Source organism: Rhinatrema bivittatum, chromosome 4 (assembly GCF_901001135.1).
Source record: "Rhinatrema bivittatum chromosome 4, aRhiBiv1.1, whole genome shotgun sequence".
Classification (NCBI taxonomy): Eukaryota; Metazoa; Chordata; class Amphibia; order Gymnophiona; family Rhinatrematidae; genus Rhinatrema; species Rhinatrema bivittatum.
The window spans coordinates 104,940,453-104,965,979 of NC_042618.1; the positions used below are offsets into that span (position 1 = coordinate 104,940,453).

Genomic DNA, 25,527 nt, shown 5'->3' on the forward strand with positions numbered 1-25,527 from the left:
GCTTTCTTGATTACTTTCTTCATCTCCCTTGGTTTTGTCAGATATTCTTCCTTGTGTTACTCTTTTTGGGATCCTTTATAATTCTTGAATGCTGCTTTTTTTGCTTTTGTCAGCCACCTCCTTTGAGAACCAGATCGGTTTCTTATTTCTCTTACTTTTGTTTACTTTTCTAACATATAGATTTGTAATTGCTCCCTTTAGTTTGGTCCACTGTTATTCCACCTCTCCTAGTTCTACCTCCAGATAGAACATGTAGAATATGATTCCTATGGTAGAGATATAAGCTAAGTTTTTGCTTTTGATAATTGTTTGTTTTGAGCTCACTGGATATGTAATAGAACTGAACTATTTGAGTACAAATAAGAGTGATTATTTTATTTGTAACAAAAACTCTAAAAATGAATAAATAAATAAATTACATTAAAATGGACTTATATTCTGGGCAGCTCATATTGGACTTTTTTTTTTTAGCTTAGCCTGTGTTGGTCCTATTAAGTTATTAGGACAACTTAGTCCATTTTTGATAATGAAGGCTTGGTAATTAATAACCAGTAAACTAAAGCTGGGATTATTATTTTTTTTTTTTACAAACTATTGCCACAGCCTCCTAGTTAACATATATTTGATGTTGCATTGACCCAGAATATGTATTTGTTGTTGTGTTGACCTAGATTATGAATATTGTTTTGTAAACCACTGTGATCTTCTTTTGGAATAACAGTATATAAAATGCCTAAATAAATATTTATAAGCATTTGATATTCTGCCTTTTCAAATTGTGTGTTTTTGCAGGATTTCTCTGGGGGGGGTTTCATAATGATTTGAGTTTAAATTATCAAGATCTCTGGGGGAGGGGTCCTGTGGACCTGAAAGCTAGCTGGGGGATAGGTGCGGGGGGGGGGGGGGGGGGGGGGGGGGGGGGGGACGGGAGGGAGCAAGGCTGAAGGTTCACCTAGGGCAGAGATTCCCAAACCTGTCCTAGGGAACCTCCAGCCAGTCAGGTTTTCAGGATATCACTGCATGCAAATTTAACTTATGTACATTCATTGCAAATATCCTGATTAACTGGGAGTTCCCAAAACAGGTTTGAGAACTATTGGGTTCCTAATATCCTTGTATCAGACCTGCCCATAATACAAATCCCTTAATACCATACTTGTGCCAGCCCACACAGACTGAAGGAGGAAGGTATTTTACACCACACTAACATGGGCCCATGTGGATCAGAAGACAGTAGAGGCATGCTTTGATATACAAATACCCAGAAAGGGCAGAAGGAGGTGGAAGCAAACAGCTTCCCTCTCATGAACTGGTGCAGAGAAGGAAAGCTGCAGCAGTAAGGCAGCAAGAAAAATGTGGTTTTTACCTGCTAATTTTCTTTCCTCGAGCCCTACTGCAGCTCCTCAGTATTTCTATATCAAAGCACATAATATAGAAACTTCCCCCCCCCTAACAGGGAAGTCAATCCAAAAACTCAGCCCCGATATAGCTAAAACATGAATTTAACCACAGAAGAATTAATTATAATATACCACATTTCTGAAAATGTAAGAAAATACCTCATTCTACAAGGCAGGCTAAAGCAAATCAGGTGGGATCCTGGACTGGTCTGGAAGGTCTCAAGGAAAGAAAATTAGCAAGTTAGAACCAAATTTTTCCTTATCATTCCACCAAACCAGAGGGGATGTATCCAAATCACCCTTACCCTGGGAGGGAGCCTAGCACATCCAATGTGTAAAGTTTGGAAAAAGCATGCAAGGAAGACCAGGTTGCTGCCTTACAAATATCCTCCAGAGAAAACAAGTCATCACTTGCGCTCTAGTCAAATGCACTTTAAGCTCCTTCGAGATTACCAGTCCCTTCAAAAGATCAGCTGAAACCGATAGCTTCTTTGATTTATCTGGCCAACGTGGACTTTGCTACCAGTTCTCCTTTCTTTTGTCCTGAAAAAATAAGCAGATGATCTGACATTCTGAAAGAATTGGTCACTGTCAGATATCTGAGAAGGGCTCTGCTCACATCCAAAAAATGAAGCTCCCCAAAGCCAGACTTTCTAAAGGAAGGCAGTGCCACTGACTGATCCAAATAAAAAGGCAAAAGCACCTTTGGCAAGAAGGAGGGAACTGTGCAAATAGAACCTGCTCTTGGATATCTTTAAAAAAGGATTTCCATAAAGACTCTGGATCTCTGAAATTTGTCTCATCGAGCAAATTGCTACCAAAAACAGTCTTCAAAGTCAAATCCTTCACTGTACAACCCCTAATGTGGCATATACAAAAATGACAGGACCAGATTAAGATCCCAAGGTATAAACACTTTCCAGATTGGAAGCTGCAGGTGTTTCACTTCTTTCAAAAAATCTCAAAACATCCAGGTGAGCCGACAAACATCTTGTATCCTACCTCTATAACAAGAAATAGCTAACACCTGGACCTTACAGGAGCTCAATGCCAGACCTTTCTCCAAATCCTTTTGTAAAAAGAAAAGAATCAATTAGAGTGGCATCAAATAGACCAACAAGAACTATCCACCAAGCCAAACTCCAAACTCCCACTCTCAAGCATATCAAACATGTTTTGACGAGAGAACGCTCATTTACTATTGCAGGAACCAACGTTTGGAACAAAATGCCCCCCTGACCTACGCCAGGAGCCCTGCCATAAGAAGTTTAAACAAAACCTCAAAACATGGCTATTCAAACAAGCTTACTCTTAACTGGAAATCTATTAACCTGAACTGCCAATCACTCCTTCCCATCTCTTCTACCCACATTACCTCGATTATTACTCCCACCGGCAACTCCTTGTAATCTATATACGTTTCTCCTGAAATACAACACCATTCTACATTTAGAATTCAAGATTGACTCTCCTTGCTACTATTGTTTGAAAATACCTAGTTATTTATACTTACTTACTATATAACTGCCCAAGTTAGGCTTGTTTAATCTTGTATTAAGCTTGTTTATTTGTATTATATGTTTTCTATCATACATGGAATTTTTTGGATATATGTTTTGTTCTATGATCTTTAGAATGTAAAGCCTGTTGCTGAATTATTGTTTATTGTAAACAGAGGTGATGTTCTTAACGTGCCGCGGTATATAAAAATTTCTAAAATAAAATAAAATAAAATAAATAAATCTTAAAAGGAGAAATCCTCTTTTCCTCATACCAAGCATTGAAAAAAACCCCCGCCCAAACTCTGCTACAGGCCACAGAAATGAACTTCTTTGCATATGCAGAAAAGTAGCTATAACCTCTTCTGAATTGTAGAGGGCGCTAGTAAACATTGAATACCAACAGCCAATAAGAGAAAAATAAATATTTAGTTTTAATAAATATAACTTATAAGGAGCAGTGTAGCTTTCCAAACAATGCAGAGTAAACTCCAGCTCAGAGTTCCCAAGTTGTTACACTCAGTTAAATATGTCACCACCCCTAAATTTACACTCCAATGATTTGTTTGTCTGCATAACATTTTCCAACTAATTAAAATTCTTATTTTATCTCACATATGCTAATAAGACTGCATTCTTGTAAGACATCTGATTTCTTGTAAGTTGAGCTCAGAAGGTAGAAGCAAAACAATGCTGACCTTTAACATACTAGTTACTCTTTAACATACTTTTTAGCATTTCAATAGTGTTGGATATTTCTACAAGTCTGATCAGTGCAATCTCATTGTGCTATAACTATCTATTTCTTCACCGCCACCAACTAGTTCAGTTTCACAGAGAATCCCCTCAAAGAATTCTTATAGAATATTCTCTACTTCTCAGCCTTCTCCTCTCAAAAGCCAGGCCTAGAGAGGAAAGGAGGCCACATCTTCTATCACACAGGTCGATCCAGTAAGGCCGCGGTAAAAACAGTGAGGTAGTGTCAGGCGCACCCTTCCTCCCCGCACGCACAGTTCTCTTCACTAACTCCCCGATACTCTCCTCTAATCGCATGCAAATGCATGCCGCGGCTGTGAAGCGTTAGGGAAGGGTTATGCCCGCGCAACCCATTTTACTGTATAGGCGCTGTAACAGCGCCTATACAGTAACCTGGGTGCGCTGGTACCTGTCATTTCAAATGACATTTGAAATGACAGGCACCAGGAAGTGTAAAAAAGTTTAAAAAGTGTAAAAAACAAAAAACCTGTGTGTTATATAAAAAAATAAAACAATTTTAAATACCTGTCGGAGGGCCGTGGGTCCCGGTGGGCGGCGGGCAGCCATCAGCGGCATCCGGTAGTCCCTTCTCCCTTCCTCCCTCCCTCCCCTGCCTGGATGAGCGCCAAAATCGCACGGGCGGGTCGGCAGCGGGGGGGGGGGGGGGGGGGGGGGGGCCGCAGCAGGATCCGGGGGCGGGGGGTAGGCGGCAGCGGGGGCCCGGGGGGGCAGCGGCAGCGGGGTCCGGGGGTGGCAGCGAGATCCGGGGAGCCAGCAGCGGCAGCATGTTCGATCGGGCAGGCAGCTAGGTGGCAAAGTAAAGATGGCCGCCTGCACGGGAAAATCGTGCAATTGGCCGCTGAAGACGTGACGTCACACCCCGTGACGCCAAACGTCGTGACGTCACGTCTTCAGCGGCCAATTGCACGATTTTCCCGTGCAGGCGGCCATCTTTACTTTGCCACCTAGCTGCCTACCCGATCGAACATGCTGCCGCTGCTGGCTCCCCGGATCTCGCTGCCACCCCCGGACCCCGCTGCCGCTGCCCCCCCGGACCCCGCTGCCGCCTACCCGCCGCTCCCGGATCCTGCTGCCGCCCCCCCCCCCGCTGCCGCCCCCGCCCGTGCGATTTTGGCGCTCATCCAGGCAGGGGAGGGAGGGAGGAAGGGAGAAGGGACTACCGGATGCCGCTGATGGCTGCCCGCCGCCCACCGGGACCCACGGCCCTCCGACAGGTATTTAAAATTGTTTTATTTTTTTATATAACACACAGGTTTTTTGTTTTTTACACTTTTTAAACTTACCATAGCAGGCCCGAGCCTTGCTACTTTTTCGTTTGTTTTTTTTTTGCCCTGGTCCCGTCCGGTCTCCTGCAGCCCCGTCCGGTCCGGACGGGGCTGCAGGAGACCGGACAGGACCAGGGCGGGTAAGCAATGTTTTTACCCTACACTACACTAACTCCTACTAGGGGGAGGCGGTAAACTAGCAGGTTAAGGCCGCGGCAGAACAGCGGGTTACGGAGGAGATAATATCAGCGCCCGTTACAGTATCGCAGGGGAATAGCTAATTCCTTCATTATACAGCTTTTTCGTTCATTTACATGCCGGGTGCGGAAAGGGTTATGCGTCTGTTTTCAGAAGCGATACGGACGCGTGAAACTGGAGACTGTATCGCCGAATTGCCTTGCGCGCCCGAATTGTGCGCTACGAGCACGTTACAGACGGGCAATCCTCGAGCGGACGATACTGGATCGACCTGACAATCAGAAATTTGAGCAATAGGCTGAGAATGGGGGTCAAACCGCATCAGCTCTTCGCAACTGAGTCTCATTAGATCTGTAACCCATCAGCCAATCTGGAGCCACCAGCACTACCATCCCTTATTACGTATCTTCTGAAATACTCTTATAATCACTGGCCATGGAGGAAACACACAAAAAACAAAACTCTGCGTATGCACAATTGCACCATTTTCTACGTAGCTCAGAGGTGTCTAGAGACCTCCGAAAGGGAGTCTTGTTAATGGACGGGTTCTGTATTGGATCTAAGAAGCCCCCCAAACTAATGTCCAAAATCTACAAGTTATTGGAGGATACTGAAATTTATCAGGCAACACATCTGAGAGCCTGGGTATGAGATTCGGGGGGAACCTGGGATAAAGAATGTTGGGATTCCTGTTTTCTGGGTTTGGGGAGGTACTCCATGTCTATGTCTATGATTGAAAATGAATATAAAGTGTTCTTTCGGAGGTATCTTAGTCCTGATGTACTAGCGAAAAGATATCCTCACTAATGCTGGCGATGTGATCAGGCGGAGGAGACGTTTGTGCATATATGGAGGACATGCCCAGTTATACAGACGTTTTGGGTGAGAGTCCAAAAGCTGGCTAGGGATATGTTAGGGGTGGAACCTTTGCCATGGCCCGAATCATGGCTTATGGGGTTATGGGAAGAACAAAGCCAGATACTGAATGTGCGGTTAATGCGCACATTCAGATCCAGATACTAAATGTGCAGTTAATGCGATATGTGGCTAAAGCCGCGAGACTGGTGATTGCACGATGGTGGAAAAGGAAGGCGTTGCCTCCTTTCACAATGTTGGTCACCAGACTCAGAGGCATTCAAGCTATGGAAAAAATTGTGGCATATCGTAAAGATGCTTTATCAAGGTATGGGAAAATATGGACACCTTTTGAAGAATGGCTTCTGACTTCCAGATCCTAAGCCTGGGTTCTGGGAATGGGTTTAAGTGTCTTATACTCCATATTGAATTATGATTGCGTCAATTTACCAGTTGATCTCTCCATCTGAATGCATTATTATATTGTGGATACACAGGTGTCATGTTTCATGCATATTACTATTACTTTTACTATGCTAGAAATCTTGCAATGTTTAAAACAACTATACATGTTCTGATGGTTGATAGTTTTGATACTAACATGTCATGTTCTGGGGGGGGGGGGATGCAGGACTGTGATGGGGTTATATAGAAAGTATGGATTACGGGATTGTCTCTTCGGGGACACAGCTGTATGACACTTGTTATATTTTGTTTATTGCCTGTACTCCAAATAAAAAGTTAAATTACAAAAAAAACTAAAACAAAAAAAACAAACCAACAAAACTCTCATCTGCCACCTCTGAGTGCATCCAGTCCCTCAGATCCTGTTTCTCTCCTTGAAGTGAAGAAATGCAGTACCTTATTTATTTTATTTATTTATTTATGAAGTTTTATACACCGACATTCGTGTGGAACATCATGCAGGTTTACAATTAACAATAAAGTTGGAGAAATTACATTGAACAGGGGGAGAAGGCTAGAAGGAAAGGGAGGAAGAGTAAAGAAGGAAAATGCTATGAGAACCATGACAGGCATGCACTATCTATCCACAACTGCTGCAAAGACTGAATCCACTAGCTCCCATGCTCCAGGATGTAGAGTGTGATGACTCAAAAAATCTGCTTCCGGGGGGGGGGGGGGGGGCGCTATACCGAGAGCAACAAAGATGGACACGTGAGAGCTGAGCTCCTTACCCCTGGAACCCATCCCATCACCCTACATGGAGCAGAAATAACCCCCGGGTTGAAAATTTAGCACTGTGATGACCACTAAATGAAAACAGCCTATTTAAAACATTTTGGCTTTAGTAAACATCCGACTGAAGCTCCTCTGCCGGAAAGCGTGCAGGCCGCAGATACTGCTGGTGAAACACTCAGCAATGACACAGTACAAGCTTCATCCCCGGAGCTGCAGCCCACAGAACCACCCAGGAGAGAAGAGATGAGAGGCTGGTTTCAGGAGCTTCGAGTGGACTTAAAATAACATAAATCCGAACTGCTTGCGTCTATCACAGAGGTGAGGAAAGATCTGGCAGCAATGGGAAATAGGGTAGATGACCTAGATAATCGAGTGGAAGGCCACGCAGTCTCCATGTTTGAAGTTGCAGCAAGAAAACCAAACATTCGCTAAAAAGCTCGAGGACCTTGAAAATAGATCTTGACGCTGTAATCTCAGGATTAGGGGAGTTCCAGAAGAAGATACCTATTAAAGATGCCACAAACGTAGCTATAAAAATATGCTCCTTCTTTCTAACTAAAGCAGCAACAAATGACAACACAGAGGACAGACCTATTAATGTGGAAATCAAACAAATCACACAGAGCACTAGGATCCCAACTGGAGAACAAGGCCAGAGACATTGTTATATGCGTCCATAGTTACCAGCAAAAATCACAACCTATGAAGCTGCTAGATGACAAACCGAGTGGCAATGGGAAGGTCATACGATAACCATATTCCACTTTACGCAAACGCTTTGAATTGCGGGAGGCCACCCGGCTCCTACATGGAGCACAAATAAAATACCAGTGGACATTCCCATTTGGACTTTTTTTTTCAGTCCAGGGCGTCTCGTATCGGGTGAAAACATTAACTGAAGCACCAGAGGGTTTAAAAAACGCGGGACTTGCTATTAATTTCGCTATGCCAAATAAGTTGGAGCCACTTCCTAAGCGTGACACTAATCTGCGCTGGCAGCGAATAGCGAACGGAAGACGCTGACTTCATCGACAATCAGAAGACCAAGGCTCCAATTTGTGTGACCAGGGCTGAGAAATCGAAGACTAAATTATCGCTTCTCTTCTTCCAAATTACCTCGGGTAATTTACTATGGTCGTCTCAACTAAGCTTTAGTTGGTTTTAATTCATTTATACTGAATTTAAAATTCTTTAAGATTCTTACAAAACTTTTACTTAACATCTTACTTCAGGAAAAGACTTAAGACCTGGCTGTTCAAAAAAGTATTCCCGGACACTGATTAACCCTTGCAGCCTGTTGAACTACCTCCCATTGTAAAAATGTTAATTTAATGTAAATATCTTTATCTAATGTTATCCTCTCCCTTTCTTCTCTACTCCCAGTTCTAGTACCTTGTTATTTGTAACTGCTTCCTCCTCACTAATAGGTTACTCATTTGTTCTTTGTACACCCCTGTTCTATGTAAACCGGCATGATGTGATTGTATCATGAATGCCGGTATATAAAAATTTTAAATAAATAAATAAATAAATGATGTATACAGGTTTTATACTTACCACATTTTAGACATATGTAGTTTGCTCTAGCTCTTGATCTCCTTTATATGTTCTATTTCATGTCACCATTTTAAATGTTCTTTTATATGTTTGCATATTAATATTTTATATAATTGATTTTTTAAGTTGTATATGTCTTTTTTAATTTTTCTGTATTTGATGTTATTTTACTATAGCCCCTGAGGCAGCCACTAGATGTGTGGCAAAACTCGGCTGAGTCAGTCTTTTTATAAAAACCATCTCCACTACAATAAATATGTTCAAAGACATCTGGCATCTATTCTTCTGTTGTTTCCTTCACCCGTAGCTATGCCACTGCTTATATTCCTAAAATCTTTCTGCGATGAGTGGACTGAAGCAGCAGACTCTGCAAGGCTTCCTGCTTTCAGTTTCCCCTCAAGCATTCTTTTTTTGTTTTTTAAACTTAGTAGACAACAGAAGGTACTTTCCTTAGAAGGATCTTATTGTCGACTCCTGAACCAGGGAGCTGACCACCACTCCATGGCCTGAGCGAAGAGCGTCACAGGGGGAAGAAGATCCAGTGGGGAGAACAAGTGCCACTGACTTTGTTTCTCTACATCACTGGTACCAGGCCAGCAAAGGACCACTGCCCCCCCCACCCCCCCAACGTCTCTACTCTACCAAGGCAGGAAGGACAAGCTTCCAAATTTCCTGGGAGCAATTTAAACCGTAAGACTTCCCAGCTGCAGGAATGCACCTCTACCATCTGCTGGATTATCTCACATTCTCATTTGCAGATCCCGCAGGATTTGATGACATGTGATAGCTGCTGGTTCAGAAGGGTTTTCCAGAATCTGAAGTAGGCCAAAGACGTCAGTGTGGGGATCCTTGTCTCAGCAGACATTGAATCACAGTGGCCTTACCCTATTTGTCCAGGAACTTAAGAGTATGAAAGGTCTTCTGGTGGGGATAAATCTCCAGCAGATCAGATAAGGGGTCTGAGAGGATCCCCATAAACTCTGCCTCCAAACCGTGAGGTGGAAGGACACTAACCCATGACCACGATGAAGATGATGGCAACTGGGGTGGAGACCTTGGTCAGCTTGGAGGAGAAAACTCCAGAGACATATCCAAATTGGTGGTGTCCCACGCTTCAACCTCAGAATGCTGGCTATACTCCTCTGCAGAGAGGGATGGCCTGGGGGGAGGGCGGCTATTTTGCAGCACTGGGATTTCTGAAGGTAGTTCCTGAGGAAAGCTGCTCTTCTCATCACTGGTCACTAAAGAGGTAAAGAAATTCTTCTCCAAGTCAGCTACTCTAGTATTAATGCCAATTCCTAGATCATCTTCCTTGTATTTAAGTACAACCCACAGTGATTTACAAAGAAAAATATAGTACAATAATAATATAACATACATTAATACATCATTAAATCTAATGCATCAAGAAACTAATTGTGTCCTCTGGCCCAGAATTAGGAAGACATCATTCTCTGTACCAGTATAGGATCATCCTCTTGAGAACTACATACAGGACTCCAGGTGGAGGCTCCTTCCTGGGCAATTTTGCAGTGCACTAATAATGGGAGATTTTAATTACCCCAGTATTGACTGGGTAAATGTAACATCAGGACAGACATACCAGAGACATAAAATTCCTGGATGGAATAAACGACTGCTTCATGGAGCAATTGGTTCAGGAATCATCGAGAGAGGGAGCTATTTTAGATTTAATTCTTAGTGGAACGCAGGATTTGGTGAGAGAGGTAACAGTGGTGGGGCCACTTGGCAATAGTGATCAAAACATGAACAAATTGGAACTAATGACTGGAAGGGGACAATATGTAAATCTACAGCTCTAACACTAAATTTTCAAAAGGAAAACTTTGATAAAATTAGGAAAATAGTTAAAAAAAAAAAAAAAAAACAAACCCCCCCCCAAAACCTGAAAGATGCAGATGCAAAGGTTAAAAGTGTATAACAGGCATGGACATTGTTTAAAAATACAGTCTTAGAAGCACAGTCCAGATGTAGTCCATGCATTACGAAAGGTGAAAGGAAGGCAAAATGATTACCGGCATGGTTAAAAGGTGAGGTGAAAGAGGCTATTTTAGCCAAAAAAAATCCTTCAAAAATTGGAAGAAGGATCCATCTGAAGAAAATAAGAAAAAGTATAAGCATTATCAAGTTAAGTGTAAAACATTGATAAGGCAGGCTAAGAAAGAATTTGAAATGAAGTTGGCCAAGAGAAAAAACCTCACAATAAAAACTTTAAAAAATATATCTGAAGCAAGAAACCTATGAGGGGGTTGGTTGGACCATTGGATGGGAAAATAAGGCCTTTGCAGAAAGACTAAATTAATTCTTTGTTCCTGTGTTTGCTAATGAGGATGTTGGGGAGATACTGGTTCCGTCCACCTGGCGATGAGCCAGGTGGACGGAACCAAATAATTGTGAACCTGGACGACATAGTAGGCCAGATTGACAAACTAAAGAGTAGCAAATCACCTGGACTGAATGGTATGCACCTTAAGGTTGTGAAGGAACAAAAAAATGAAATTTCAGATCTATTAGTTAAAATTTGTAATCTAGCATTAATAGAAGGACTAGGGGGCATTCCATGAAATTAGCAAGTAGCATATTTAAAACAAATTGGAGAAAAATGTTTTTCACTCTGGAATTTGTTGCCAGATTATGTGCTTAGTGCAGTTAGTGTAGCTAGTTTAAAAAAGGTTTGGTTAAGTTCTAGGAGGAGAAGTCCAATAACTGCTATTAATCAAGTTGATTGAGAGAATAGCCACTGCTATTACTGGTATCAGTAGCATGGGATCTATTTAGTTTTTTGGTACTTGCCAGGTACTTGTAAGCCTGGATTGGCCACTGTTGGAAACAGGATGCTGGGCTTGTTGGACCCTTGGTCTGACCGAGTATGGCAATTTCTTATGTTCTTATGATGCCACCCACATGTCATGGCTAATTCAGCTCTGCTTATTGAGGGAGAACTGACTAGACGGCACATCAAAGTGGCAGATGAAATTTAATGTGGACAAGTACAAAGTGATTCACATAAGGAAAAGTAATGCTAATCATAGATACACAATATTGGGTTCCATATTAAGAGTAACGATAGGACAAGTGATATGCTGAATATGGAACCATGATAGCTGAGAAGCAGTAACCTTAGAGTAAGGGTGAGATCACACTGGTGTTCAAGTAAGTTTTAAAAGAATACCAAGGTGACAAGTTAAGATGAACTAGTGCAGGCCAAGGTATGGGCCTCAGGATTAGTGAAGAATGGGTCTGAGTCAGGGAGATCTGTGGCAGCAGTCTGGAGGAATCTGGAGGAACTGAGAGAACAATCAGGGAGTGCCAGTGTGATTGAAGGAGCGTGAGCTGGTGGTGGGGAACATAAGACTTGCCATACTGGGCCAGACCAAAGGTCCATCAAGACAGTATCCTGCTTCCAACAGTGGTCAAATCACATCACAACTACCTGGCAGGATCCCAAGGGTTAGACAGATGCCAAGCTGCTTATTCCAAGAATAAGCAATGGATTTCTATAACTCCACCTTAATAATGGTTAATGAACCTTTCCTCCAGGAACTTGTCTAAAGCTTTTTTAAATGCAGCTACACTAATAGCTTTCACCACATTCTCTGGCAATGAATTCCAGAGCTTAATTATACATTAAGTAAAAAAAAATATTTTCTTATTAGTTTAAATGTATTATCTAGTAACTTCCATTGTGTCCCCCCTGGTCTTTGTACTTTTCAAAAGAGTAAACAACTGATTAATGTTTACTCATTCCAGTTTGAGATGGACAGTGTTAGCAGTGGCTTGTAGAAAGGACTAGAAAACATGGTGGACAGGATGCAGCGAGATGAAATAGCAGAACTTTGCCAATAGTTTCAGTGGGAGCTGCACAGTTTCAAAAGAGAGAGCTGAAATCAATATAGTTGCTTGTCTTCAAATGGCAAAAGAAGTTTTAAACCTGAAGAGTCAGCTCTAAACTAATTCAGTTGGACTCTGAGAAGGAGAAACATTTAAGGGAAATGTTTTTTTTTTTTGTTTTGTTTTTTTACAGAAGCCCGAACCTGAAATTTAAAAAAAGATGAAAATTTTTAAGGATTCAAATGAGACATGTAGAGGATTATACTGTACTATAATTGAGGTGCTGATCCTGGTAAAATGGCAGTAAGAAGGGAAATGGACAATTTGTAAACATATTTCAAACCTGAAAAACAAGTACCTACAAAATTGCCAACTACAGACCAAAAAAGATACAGACAGATGAACCAGCAATACTGGACAAAACCCCAGCTACCAAAGCTGACATTTGATCATTATTTAAAAATACTAAAACATGAGCTAAAAGCAACTCTGCAAGGGGGTACGCCAGAGTTTATACAACTTAAGAAACGATGTAGAAAATCTTGGAAATTGTGTAGCAAATATGGAACAAAGAATAGAAGAAAATATAGATGCAATGGTGGAGACATCTTAGAAAAAAATATTGGAGCTAAAAAATAAAAATGATCCAGCAGACTAAAATAGTGAAATGGAACAAGAAATAATATTCATATTATAGGAGATTACGTAACTGAATGTTTTCAAACAATATTTATATCAATATACCAAAAGAGCCATTGTATCCCACAGTAGAGCATCAATACAAAACAAATTAGCCGATGAAGAAGCTTACTGAGGAACTGAGCAGTGTTGGGCTAGGACTTGATACCAGTTTGAGACTGGACATCTTCATATTGATATCGATTTGACAATATTTGTCTTTAAAATAAGATTTTATTTGCAAAAAAAAATTAAAAAGAAAAAAAAACTTTGAAGGGTTTTTGCTCTTGAAGGTGAATGATTAGTCCAGGTGACCTGTTCTCTATAGGGCACACTGTCTGGCTTGCTGACACCTTCTTTATAGTTCTATATGTGAGAATAAGCTGTTTTGCTTGTATTTTGTGTTTGCTGTGCCCTTTTTTTGTTTTGTTGATCCAAAGAAATTTTACCACATGTACCTTCTCAGCATACTTTTCCCTTTTGCGTTTACGCTCCTTCACCCGATTTGACTCTTCCTGCTGTCGCTTCTCCTCTTGACGCTGCCGCACTGTCAGAAAACAAAAACATCACGAGGGAAAGATAAGAATACCAACTTCAAAATGTCCAATCAATGGGTAGCCAACATGCTGCCTAGACAGTGTACAGTCTAAAAGATAGCACTGGTAAGGTAGAATATGGATTGAGCTCATGTGCTCTGTTTCTATGTAATCAGTGTGCCAAAACATCCTGCAGGAAAATATCTAAGGACAGATTCAAAATTAATGTGAGACAGTACAGCTGAAAACAAAAGGATGTATCAGGAAGCAAGAGTGTTGGGGGGAGGAACCAGGAAAAGAAAATTATTACTTACCTGCTAATTTTCGTTCCTGTAGTACCATGGATCAGTCCAGACAGTGGGTTATGTCCCCAATCCAGCAGATGGAGTCAGCACAAGCTTTGAGGGGGCGTATCCATATATACTACTACCCCCTCTGCAGGAGTTCAGTATCGAGTATATCAAAGCCAGAGTAGAAACCCCCGAAGGATCAAGTTTGTGGAAACAGATAATGAAAACAATTGTAACCGCAACAAGTAACTGCAAACATCCTACCAACTTGTAGGAAGCTGTGAAAAACAGCGAAAAGAAACGACTGTGAAGACACAGAACACTGCGAGCAAGAAGTAGTGCAGAGCTGAGCAAGATCAAGAACCCAAACGCGGTGGGCGTCTGGACTGATCCATGGTACTACAGGAACGAAAATTAGCAGGTAAGTAATAATTTTCTTTTCCCTGTACGTACCTGGATCAGTCCAGACAGTGGGATGTACCCAAGCTTCCCTAAATCGGGTGGGGTCCTGCGAGGCCTGCTCGGAGAACCTGCTCGCCAAAGTGTCCAGAGACCGAAGAGGCGAGGTGTAGACGATAGTGCCTCGAGAACGTGTGTAACGATTTCCAGGTGGCTGCTCTACAAATTTCCTGCGAGGATACCGAGCGAACCTCCGCCCAGGAAGCCGCCTGAGAACATGTAGAATGCGCTACGATTCCGGGTGGGGGAGTCCGACCCGCCCCAATGTAGGAAGCAGCAATGCCGGCCTTCAGCCATCTGGCAATGGTAGTCTTCGAGGCCTGAGACCCCTTCTTAGGACCGGCCCAGAGTACGAAGAGATGGTCAGAGGTCCGGAACTCATTTGTAGCCTCCAGATAGAGGCGCAGAGTGCGCTTGACATTCAAGAGACGGAGAGACTTCGGCTCTGAGGAAGGGAAGGATGGCAGCTCCACCGTCTGGTCCACATGGAATGCAGAAACCACCTTCGGAAGGAAGGAGGGAACGGTGCGAAGCGAAACTCCAGAGTCGGAGAAACGGAGATAGGGCTCTCTACACGACAGAGCCTGCAGCTCCGAGATGCGTCGAGCGGAACAGATGGCCACAAGAAATACAGTCTTGAGAGTGAGATCCTTTATCGTTGCGCTGCGCAGCGGCTCGAACGGTGGTCCCGACAGGGAGCGAAGCACAAGGTTAAGACTCCAGGAGGGACAAGGGTCCCGTAACGGAGGACGCATATGCTTGACACCCTTGAGAAAACGAGCAATGTCAGGATGCTGTAGAAGAGAGCCCCCATCGCTCAACAGCGAACCAAGGGCGGCCACCTGAACCCGTAGTGAATTATAGGCAAGCCCTTTTTCCACCCCCGCCTGTAGAAACTGAAGGATCTGAGGTACAGAAGCCTTAGCGTGTCTCGTGGCCTGGCTGGTACACCACAGCTCGAACACCTTCCAGACTCGAACATAGGCCGCCGACGTCGATGTCTTTCGTGCCTGCAATAGCGTGGATACTACCGCCTCCGGGTAGCCCCGACGCCGGAGGCGGCGCCTCTCAAAAGCCAGGCCGCAAGACAGAAGAGTTCTGCCTGCTCGAAATATACCGGGCCCTGATGTAGGAGCTGGGGGAGGTGCCCCAGCCTGATTGGCCCGTCGATCACCAGCAGTAGCAGGTCCGCAAACCAGGGTCGCCTGGGCCATTCTGGGGCGACGAAAACCACGGTCCCCTGATGGCTTTCTATTCTGCGGAGCATCCTGCCCACCAGGGGCCATGGTGGAAAAGCGTAGAGCAGAAGATGTGGCGGCCACGGGAGGACCAGGGCATCCACTCCCTCCGCGCCGCGCTCTCTCCGGCGACTGAAGAAGCGTGGAGCCTTGGCGTTGAGAGCGGACGCCATCAGATCCAAGTGGGGGGCCCCCCACCGATGGACGAGAAGTTGCATCGCTTTGTCGGAGAGAGACCACTCTCCGGGGTCCAGCAGTTGACGACTGAGGAAGTCCGCCTGGACGTTGTCCACACCGGCGATGTGCGAGGCCGCTAGCCGGACGAGATGACGCTCCGCCCATTGCATCAGCAGCGCCGCCTCGAGCGCGACCTGCGGGCTGCGCGTGCCTCCTTGTCGGTTGATGTAGGCCACGGTGGTAGCGTTGTCCGATAGGATTCTGACTTCCCGGTTCCGAAGAAGCGGGAGGAAATGTCGCAGAGCTAGCCGGACCGCTCTGGTTTCCAGACGGTTGATTGACCACTTCGCCTCCACAGTGGACCACGTCCCCTGCGTGGCGCTTCGATCACAGACTGCACCCCAGCCTGCTAGACTGGCATCGGTGGTCACCACCACCCAATTTGGCAGATCGAGGGACACGCCACGGGCCAGGTTCGGCGGATCCAACCACCAGCCCAGACTGTCCCTGGCATTCTGCGGGAGCGGGAGAATCATCTGGTAGTCCTGCGATACTGGTTTCCAACGGGAGAGGAGCGCCCACTGTAAGGTCCTGAGGTGCGCGAAAGCCCAAGGTACAAGGTCGATGGTGGACCCCATCACTCCCAGGAGTTGCAGGTAGTTCCAGGAGGTGGGCTCTGGTAACGCAGAGAACCGTCGTGTGTGATCCCGCAAGGATTGAGCTTTGTCCTGGCGCAGAAAAACTTTGCCCAGTAGGGTGTCGAAGGTCGCCCCCAAAAAAAACCCAAGCGTTGCGAGGGCATGAGGGAGCTCTTGGAGAAGTTCACTACCCATCCCAGGCAATGTAGAAACCGTACTACTCGAGTCACCGCTGACCGTCCATGATCGAATGACCTCGCCCGGAGAGCCAATCGTCCAGATAAGGATGAACCAGGATGCCCTCCTTCCGGAGAGCTGCCGCCACGACTACCATGATCTTGGTGAAGGTGCGCGGCGCCGTCGCCAATCCGAACGGGAGAGCCGTGACCTGAAAATGCTGGTCCAGAATTTTGAAACGAAGGAAACGGTGGTGGTCCGGGCGGATGGGAATGTGCAGGTAGGCCTCCGTTAAGTCCAGGGAGGCGAGGAACTCTCCCCGATGCACCGCCGCAATCACTGATCGGAGCGTTTCCATGCGGAACCGAACGACTCGAAGGGATTTGTTGACTTCCTTGAGATCTAGGATAGGCCGGAAGGAACCGTCCTTCTTTGGTACGACGAAATAGATGGAATAGTGGCCCGAGCCCACCTCTCCAAAGGGCACGGGCGCAATAGCGCCTATCTCCCGGAGTCTGTCCAGAGTCAGCTGCACCGCTCCTCTCTTGAGGTCGGAGCCACAGGGGGAAAAGATGAACCTTCCCTGCGGGGGGCGGACAAATTCCAATGCGTAGCCGTGTTTTATGATATCCAGGACCCACTGGTCCGAGGTGATCCGTGCCCACTCCGCATAGAAATAAGTTAGTCGGTCCCCAATCCTGGGGACAGGGGAGTGGGCGAGACTGGCATCATTGTGAAGACTTGGTATAGGGGTTCCCGGTTCCGGGAGTAGTGCGTGCGGGCCGACGCCCGCGAAAGGAGTGCGACCAGGGCTGAGACCTGGGGGCGGATGACCGGGAGCCCGCCTGTCTGTATCCCCTGTAGCGCCGTTGCGCTCTGGCTCTGGTCCGAGAAGAAGAAAAATGCTCTGGATGGTCGAAAACTATCCTCCGGCAGCCGATGAACAGCGTTCTCCCCCAGGGACTTGATGATCTGGTCCAAATCCTCCCCGAAGAGGAACTTGCCCCTGAAGGGAAGAGAGCCCAGACTCGACTTAGAGGACGTATCAGCCGCCCAATTGCGTAGCCACAGTAGTCGTCGTGCTGCCACTACCGAAACCATGGATCTTGTGAGGACCCGAAAAAGGTCGTACGAGGCGTCCACCCCATACGCCACTGCGGCTTCTAGCCGATCTGCCTGGGCAGCCTCATCGGACGGCAGGTTCTGAGACGTGAGGAGTTGTTGCACCCAAAGGTGACTAGCCCGCTGGGCAAGCGAACTGCACATCACCGCCCGCATACCCAGAGCGGAGACCTCGAAAAACCCGCTTAAGGAAAACTTCCAACTTACGATCCTGTGTGTCCCGCAACGCCGCACCTCCCGTCACCGGGATAGTCGTCCTCTTCGTGACCGCCGCACTGCGGAGTCCACCTTTGGGACCTTGATGAGGTCCAGAAAATCTTCGGGGAGCGGGTACAGCTTTTCCATAGCCCGGCTGCTCTTCAGGGAGGCCTCCGGGGTGTCCCATTCCCTGGTGAGAAGTTGTAAAAACGAGTCATGAATAGGAAAAGCCCGAGCCCTCGGCCGGAGTGCCGCCAGGACAGGACCTCCCTTCCTTGAAGAAGTGACGACAGCGGGAGCTACTGGGGCAGGCGGGTCCAAATCTAATGCTTGGATGATCTGCGGGATGAGGTCGTCCAGCTCTTCCCTCTGGAAGAGGCGTAGGGTACGCGGACCATCCCCCTCCTGCGTGCCGTCCCCTTGTCCCCCGTCCGGGAGGTCAAGTCCATGTCCTGCTGGGTCTGGCACCGCCCCCACTGCCGCGGGCGTGGATCGGACCTGGGTAGGAAGGCAGGAGGCCCCCACTCCCGGAGGGTCGGGGGGGGCCGGCGTCGAGGGCGACATCCGAGGGATCTTAGGAGGGGGGGTCCCACAGGTGCTTCCAGCCCCTGCAGATAAGTGGTATGCATGAGCAGGATAAACTCGAGAGAACCCCGGCCTGCTTGGATGCGCTTCGGGGGGGGCGTGGTTCCTGCTCCCTGGCTCTGGGTGCTTGGTTCCTGCACCAAAATCGGGGGAACACCCCCGCTGGTAGAGTCCTCCAGGGATCCGTTCTCCCTCGTGGCCTCCAGGGATCCGTTCCCTCTCGTGGCCTGCGCCTCAGGGCGCTCAGAATGTAAAATGGCCGCCGTTCCCGCCAAAAATGGCGGAGTGGCCGGCCCGCGCCGCCTGGGCAAAAAAGAGAAATCAGTCAGGGACTGTGAGGTACCTTCCCCCCCGGGAAGGCATCGTGCACAGATGCCCTCCCGGGAAATCCGGGACCCCGGGTCTCCGCAGGCCGCACAGCGGGACGGCCGCAGCATCGGGATCGCTGTAGGAGAAAAGAAAAAGCCACGGGGGGGGGGGGGGGGGGCCACGCGCACAAAAGCGCCGCTGCGGGGGGGCCCGGTCGGCCCTCACTGCCCGCTGTCCGAAAATAGAGGAGGGTGCCGCGGGGGGGCCTTCCCGGCCACACGACCCGCCCCAGACATCTTTCCCTAAATGGCTCAGCAGCCCATGAGGAGCTGTAAAATGGCCGCGGGTGAGGGAGTAAAGAGCGAAGAGGCTGGCTCCACTGGCTTTCGCGGGCACCGGGGGCTGAGCTGTGAAGGGAAAAACTGCAAAGGAAAAACAAATTTACCCCTGGCTGCAACGAGAAATAAACAGCAAGGCCGCAGAGAAGAGACAAGGAAGATAAGCCACTCCCCAGAAGTTGAAAGAACTCTGCCTTACTTTTTTTTTTTAAACTTAATACAAAATTGATACAAACTTGATCCACAGAAAAAGACAACAACAAGCCATAATCAAGCAAGAAAGTGAAGAAAAAGGAGGGGAAGCCTGATTCCCCTACTCGCATCTGCTGGAGTCAGAAGATACTGAACTCCTGCAGAGGGGGTAGTAGTATATATGGATACGCCCCCTCAAAGCTTGTGCTGACTCCATCTGCTGGATTGGGGACATAACCCACTGTCTGGACTGATCCAGGTACGTACAGGGAAAGTGAGTTTCACATAGGTTGGGCACCAGCCACATGTATTAAGGTGGCACTGATGTACTAAGCCTTGATACCTTTCATACCAGCTGCCCTGGTACGGAGAGTATTGGTCATTTGGGAGACAAGGGCAAAAAAAGAGTAAAATCAAGACACATGGGAACTAATATTAAGCTATATAGAATACAGAGACTAGAATTTTTAGTGCAGCAGGAATATAGATCCTTTTGTCTGAATTGCTGGTTTAACACATCATGGTATGCAGCGACAGTTATTACTCAGTGAGATTAATCTCTTGGTGGACTAAGAGAAATAACCATTGTCCAGGTCCTAGTTGATGTATGCAGGCCGCCATCACTACTTGCACTAATTGCTACCTCAGTCATCAGTCTCAGCAAAGACCCTAAGGACAAGTGGCATGGAAACAAGTTTCCTTCTTGCCCTAGAGGTATCCTTTTAGGACAGTGCAGCAACACAACAAGAACAACTTGCATTACCAACATCTCACTCTTCTATAAAATACATTTTAGTAAATATAAACAGTGGTCAGCACTGTCCATCTGATATTTTTCAAAGCACTAATGAAAGTGTATGCACGGTTGGGGGGAGATAGTAACGTGAAGAAAAAGAACAATAGTATAGAATAAACAGTGACCCAAGTCAGCTGAATAATCTGTGAGTCCTCATGTAACACCTTGTGATCTGTGCATTCAGTTATTTCTGGCTGAAGAAACAAAATGTGTTGGAGAGAATAGATTTAAAAGCCAAATGGTGAGCTAGAGAGAGACAGCACATCTGAACATACGTTTCTTTTCCAGCTCTTCATCATCCAGTAGGAGGCTCACAACTTCTTTGGGTTTCAGAGTATCTGGTTTGAAATTGCCACCGGAAATCACCATTCGCTGGATCTAAAAGGAAAGAAAAGCACGAGTTGTCCAGTCACAGGCACAAATCTGAGGGTAACATTTCTTCCTCTCAAAATTAGGAGCTTGACGAAACCACTTTACAGCAGAAAGTTAAAATAATCATAAAAGTAATGAAGTAGCACTGCACCAAGAAAGACTGTTGTCATTACACATTGGAAATTTCACTCTAATCAGAAGATAGACGAATTGTTTCATTCTTAGGGCAAGAGCCACAGAGCAAAGAAGAGTACTTTGGCCTGCCAGAATGAATGGCAAAGTAGAAATATGAAATGTTACAAGTCCTAGCAGAAACTCAGGCAACCATACAGTTGAGTGCCTAGCAGGCTGTACAGGGGACCGAGTAGGCTAGATTTGGGCAACAGCCACGTTACTGATGAGCAGCTGAGTGGGCCTGGCAGGCTGCAGATACTAAGAGAACGAGAAATTCTAACAGACATGTAAGGTACTCACAAGCCAGTTGTCTGGCAGGCTATAGGAGACCTTAAAAGGCCAGATGTTTTGGCAACAACTACACAGGTATTATTTATAGCTATTTAGATTATTGTAAGGCTTTATGGTTAAGACACAGGAAGAAACAGATGCTAGATGTGAGCTAAGTGGGGGATCTTCTGGGCTCACCTGCCTAAGGAGTACAAATGGGGAAGACATCAAAGCTGTTCTGGATTTAAAAAAGGGACAGTTCTATGGCTGGCATATATGCTTGCAGCATAGACAGGAATAAGTGGACAGAGTGGATGGGCCAACTGGTCTTTTTCTGAAGTCATCTATGTAGTACTTCTATTGCTATATGCAGGCAAGACAAGAGTTGTGGACATTTAGAGGGCAACTTTCAAATTGTGCACAGATATGCGAAGACTGCTATTACTTTTTACCCACAGACTTTATGCCAGTTTTTTAAAGGGAAAAATGGAAGGTTATCTGCAGGGCTGAAACTGAGTCAGGGAAAGAATGATTTGTCTGAGAATTTTTCAGAATTTAGAATTGTTACATTCACAGAAGTGGAGATGATGTGGAGATCTATAAATTTTACAACTTGTGCGACAGAGCTGAATCAAGCTAAAATATTCAAACTTCTAGGCCAGTATACATGCTGTGATCTGGCCAATGTTTCTTTGCAGAAAAGAATGTTACCCCCACAAGTGAAAAAAGCAGTGATTAGACCAGTGCTAACAATGGAGAGTTTGGACCTGGAGAAGGCTGAACATTACTGTCCCTTTGTCCAACATTTCTTTCATTAGTTGAAAGATTGTGTTTTAACCAGGTTCTGTGGTTTCTTGATGAGCAAGGTCTGTTCTAGACAATCAGGATTCCATATAGTACATGGAACTGAGACAGTGTTGGACAATACCAGAAGGTAAAGAGACGGGGGAGGAGATGCTTTATTAAATCTTCTTGTCATATCTGCTGCATTTGATATGTTTGCTGTAGGACTGAAATAGAAATGGAAATGAAATGACGGCAGAAGAAGACCAAACGGCCCATCCAGTCTGCCCAGCAAGCTTCACATTTTTCTCTCATACTTATCTGTTTCTCTTAGCTCTTTGGTTCTATTTCTCTTCCACCCCCACCATTAATGTAGAGAGCAGTGATGGAGCTGCAGCCAAGTGAAATATCAAGCTTGATTAGTTAGGGGTAGTAGGGGTAGTCTAGCAGAGCGTAGGTTAGGAGGTAGCGTAGGTTAGGGGTAGTCTAGCAGAGCGTAGGTTAGGAGGAGCGGTACTGAGGATGTTTACTTCTTTTTACAAGTGGGAGAACACATTGGGTCCACTGGGTCAACAAAGTCTTTGTGGGGTGCCCTATGGATCGGTTCTGTCTCCCTTTCTTTTTAATCTAGATACAACCTCACTGGTGGAAGTAGTCTGAGTATGGGCTCGAATGCCATATATTTGCAGATGATATACAAGTTCTTGCAAGATCACGTGACACCTTGGCGAGAGCAGATGTAGGCTCTTGTCTCCGCGCCTAGGCCCTCAGAATCCCCCCGCATCCACGGGACAAAATTACCACCAAAGAGCCCAGCCTTCGTTAAATAACAGTGGTCGATTCTACGGACCCTTTGGGGATGATGGCGACGCGCACGGGAAGGAAGGACAAGGAGCCAAGTAAGGAGAAAGAGAAGGCCCGACCGCCAGACTCGATTTTAGATGAACCCGCCTCCCCACCGGACTCCGGCGTGATGCCCCTAATTACTGCGGCGGATCTGACGGCGGCGATTCGGGCTGCCATAAACCCGGAGCTTCAAAAAATATCGGAGAAGCTGCAGGATGTGTCCGCCGGCTTGACAGCCATTGATCGGCGGTTCGGGGAGCTGGAAGCGCGGGTCTCCTCCACCCAAGATGGCCTCGGAGTGGCCCAGGCGGACATTATTAATTTACAACGGGCGCTAGAAAGGCAAGCGTCAAAATTAGACGATTTAGAAAACCGCTCGCGTCGGGCCAATATCCGTTTGGTGGGCTTACCGGAGCGTCTCTCTGATTTCCAACTCCCCGCATTTTTGGAAGGTTGGCTACCCACCGCTTTAAAGCTATCTGGGCTTTCCGGTGCGCTCCGGGTGGAGAGGGCGCATCGACTCGGCCCCAAGCGAGATGACTCTGCTAAGCCGCGGGTCGTGATTGCGAAGCTCCTGAATTACTCCCACAAGGCGGCGATTATTAGAGCAGTGCAACAGGGGGCGAAGCCAGTTTATGAAAATACTCCGATACTCATTTTTCAAGATTTTTCACAAACTGTGTCCCAGCAGCGCCGGGCCATGGCGCCATATTGTTCGCAGCTTTATCAACGGGGCATTCGCGCGGCGCTGGTGTTTCCGGCCCGGCTGCGGGTGCCTACAGCTCAGGGGGTCCAGTGGTTCACTGAGGCGGCCGCTGTGAAGGCCTTTCTACAAACCCTACCGGCACCGGCGGCGGAAGACGCGTGAGGGCTTCATGGGGGTGTTTTGTGTGGCCTGTGGCGCTCCTCTAGCTGGCTCGTTCCCGTGCTGCCCCTGATACTCGAGAGGCGACGCGGCCGGATCTTTGGACTGGAGACTCGGGACTCTCTTTTGAGGTCCCCTTTTTTTCTTTTTTTCTCTACTTTTTCCCTTTTTGGGTACGGCTATCAGTAGTCACCCGGAGCCGTACTCCGTGGGGAGCCTCTGACCTTGCTTGGATACAGTCTTGGGTGGGCCACTAACTTTTGTGTGAGGGGACTGGGGTGCCAGGCCGGGTGGTTTTGGATCCGGCTTTGACAGTGCTTCGCCCTGGCACCGTAGCCCCGTGCTTGCTTATGTTTTGCTCCGCCATGGGGCTCTTCTTGAGTGTTACCTTTGTTCCTCATGTTTATTGTCTTGGTGGTTTGCTGTTTAGAAAAGTTTTACATTCCACTACACATGTGGTGGACTATGTGGGTTGAGTGGATGTGGGGGGAGGGGGGGGGGAGTGGGCGATGTGTCAGCGTGATCTCTGCGCGCCACTTGATGGTGGGCAGGCTGAAGGGGTTAGTACGGGGGGAAATAGGGGGACTGAGGGGGGAGAGTAAGTTGGGAGGGGGGGGTGGGGGGGAGGGCCAATGGTGGGGTGTGGGGGGGTGGGAAAGCAGGGTTCAGTGCTTATTGCCTTGCTCAGTTCTTTTTGTTCTTGTGGCTGTCGGGATGTTTCTGTGTGACAAGTTTTGTATCCGGGGGCTGGGTCCAGCTGGGAGGCCCAGCCCTCTGCAAATGTTCATTTCGCTTATTGCTGACACCAGGCTATTTGAGCCTCCATGAGTTCTCATAAGTGTACCTTTTATTCGTGGAATGTGGGGGGCATTAACTCACCAATCAAGAGGTCCAAAATCTTGCAGGCTTTGAATAAAAGATGTGCAGACATTGTGTTTCTACAAGAAACACATCTCACTGACGTGGAACACGACAAATTGCGGCAGCGATGGGTGGGGGACGTACGCTATGCCTCGGGGACTTCACACTCTGCAGGTGTGGCGATTCTTTTCCGGAAATCTGCACCCGTCACGATAGTGAGGGAGGTGAAGGACCCTGAGGGCCGTTTTCTTATTCTGGAGGGGGTGTATCATCAAGCTCCGATTATTCTCTGTAACATCTATGCGCCCAATGTGTATCGAGCCTCCTTTTTTTATGATCTCCAGGCCCATTTACTGCCCTATCTGGATGAGCTGATAATCCTGGGGGGTGACTTTAATGCAGTTAAGGACCCGGCTCAGGATAGGGAAACGACGGCTAAAGGCCCGGGCGGGGCTAGTAAAGGGATCCAACTCCTGGAAGATTCGCTGCATCTTATAGATGTTTGGCGGATTCTACATCCTTTCGAGAGAGATTTTACGCATATCTCGCGGGCCCATGGCTCGCATGCTCGTCTAGATTATTTCCTAATGAGTGGCCGGGGCCTTTCAGGGGTGGTCGAGGCGGGGATTGACGATGTGCTTATATCAGACCATGCACCTATTTGGCTCGCCCTGGCGCACACCACTGGGGGCCCTGGGTCATTCCGCTGGCGATATCCGTATTATCTGGCGGAGGACACCTCCTTCCACTCTCATTTGAAAGATAAATGGACGGAATTCACAGTTTCTAATGCCCAGCATAAGGATAACCCTATATTGTTCTGGAATACGGCTAAGGTGGTGCTTCGGGGGGAAATCATTTCCTATGTGGCACATAGGAGGAAATCCTTAGACCAGCAGCTTCTCCGGCTCACCCTTGATCTTCGGCGGGCAAAACGGGATTTGGTGAGGCGCCCTTCCAGAGACAGTAGGGAGCAGTATCTTGCCTTGCAAACGGCCATAAACACTGTAATCCATCAGA

At 46.8% G+C, this 25,527-nt stretch overlaps 1 protein-coding gene across 7 annotated transcripts in view; it reads right to left on the bottom strand.

The window, feature by feature from the left end:
- INO80 (INO80 complex ATPase subunit) overlaps positions 1-25,527 on the bottom strand; it is a 435,009-nt gene that overhangs the window by 23,288 nt on the left and 386,194 nt on the right. For all 7 annotated transcript variants that reach the window (XM_029598597.1, XM_029598598.1, XM_029598600.1 and 4 more), the window contains 2 exons: positions 20,612-20,714; positions 13,740-13,828 (listed from right to left, as the gene is read on the bottom strand). In XM_029598597.1, coding sequence (XP_029454457.1) covers positions 13,740-13,828; positions 20,612-20,714 — 192 coding nt within the window. The remainder of the gene's footprint in view (positions 1-13,739; positions 13,829-20,611; positions 20,715-25,527) is intronic.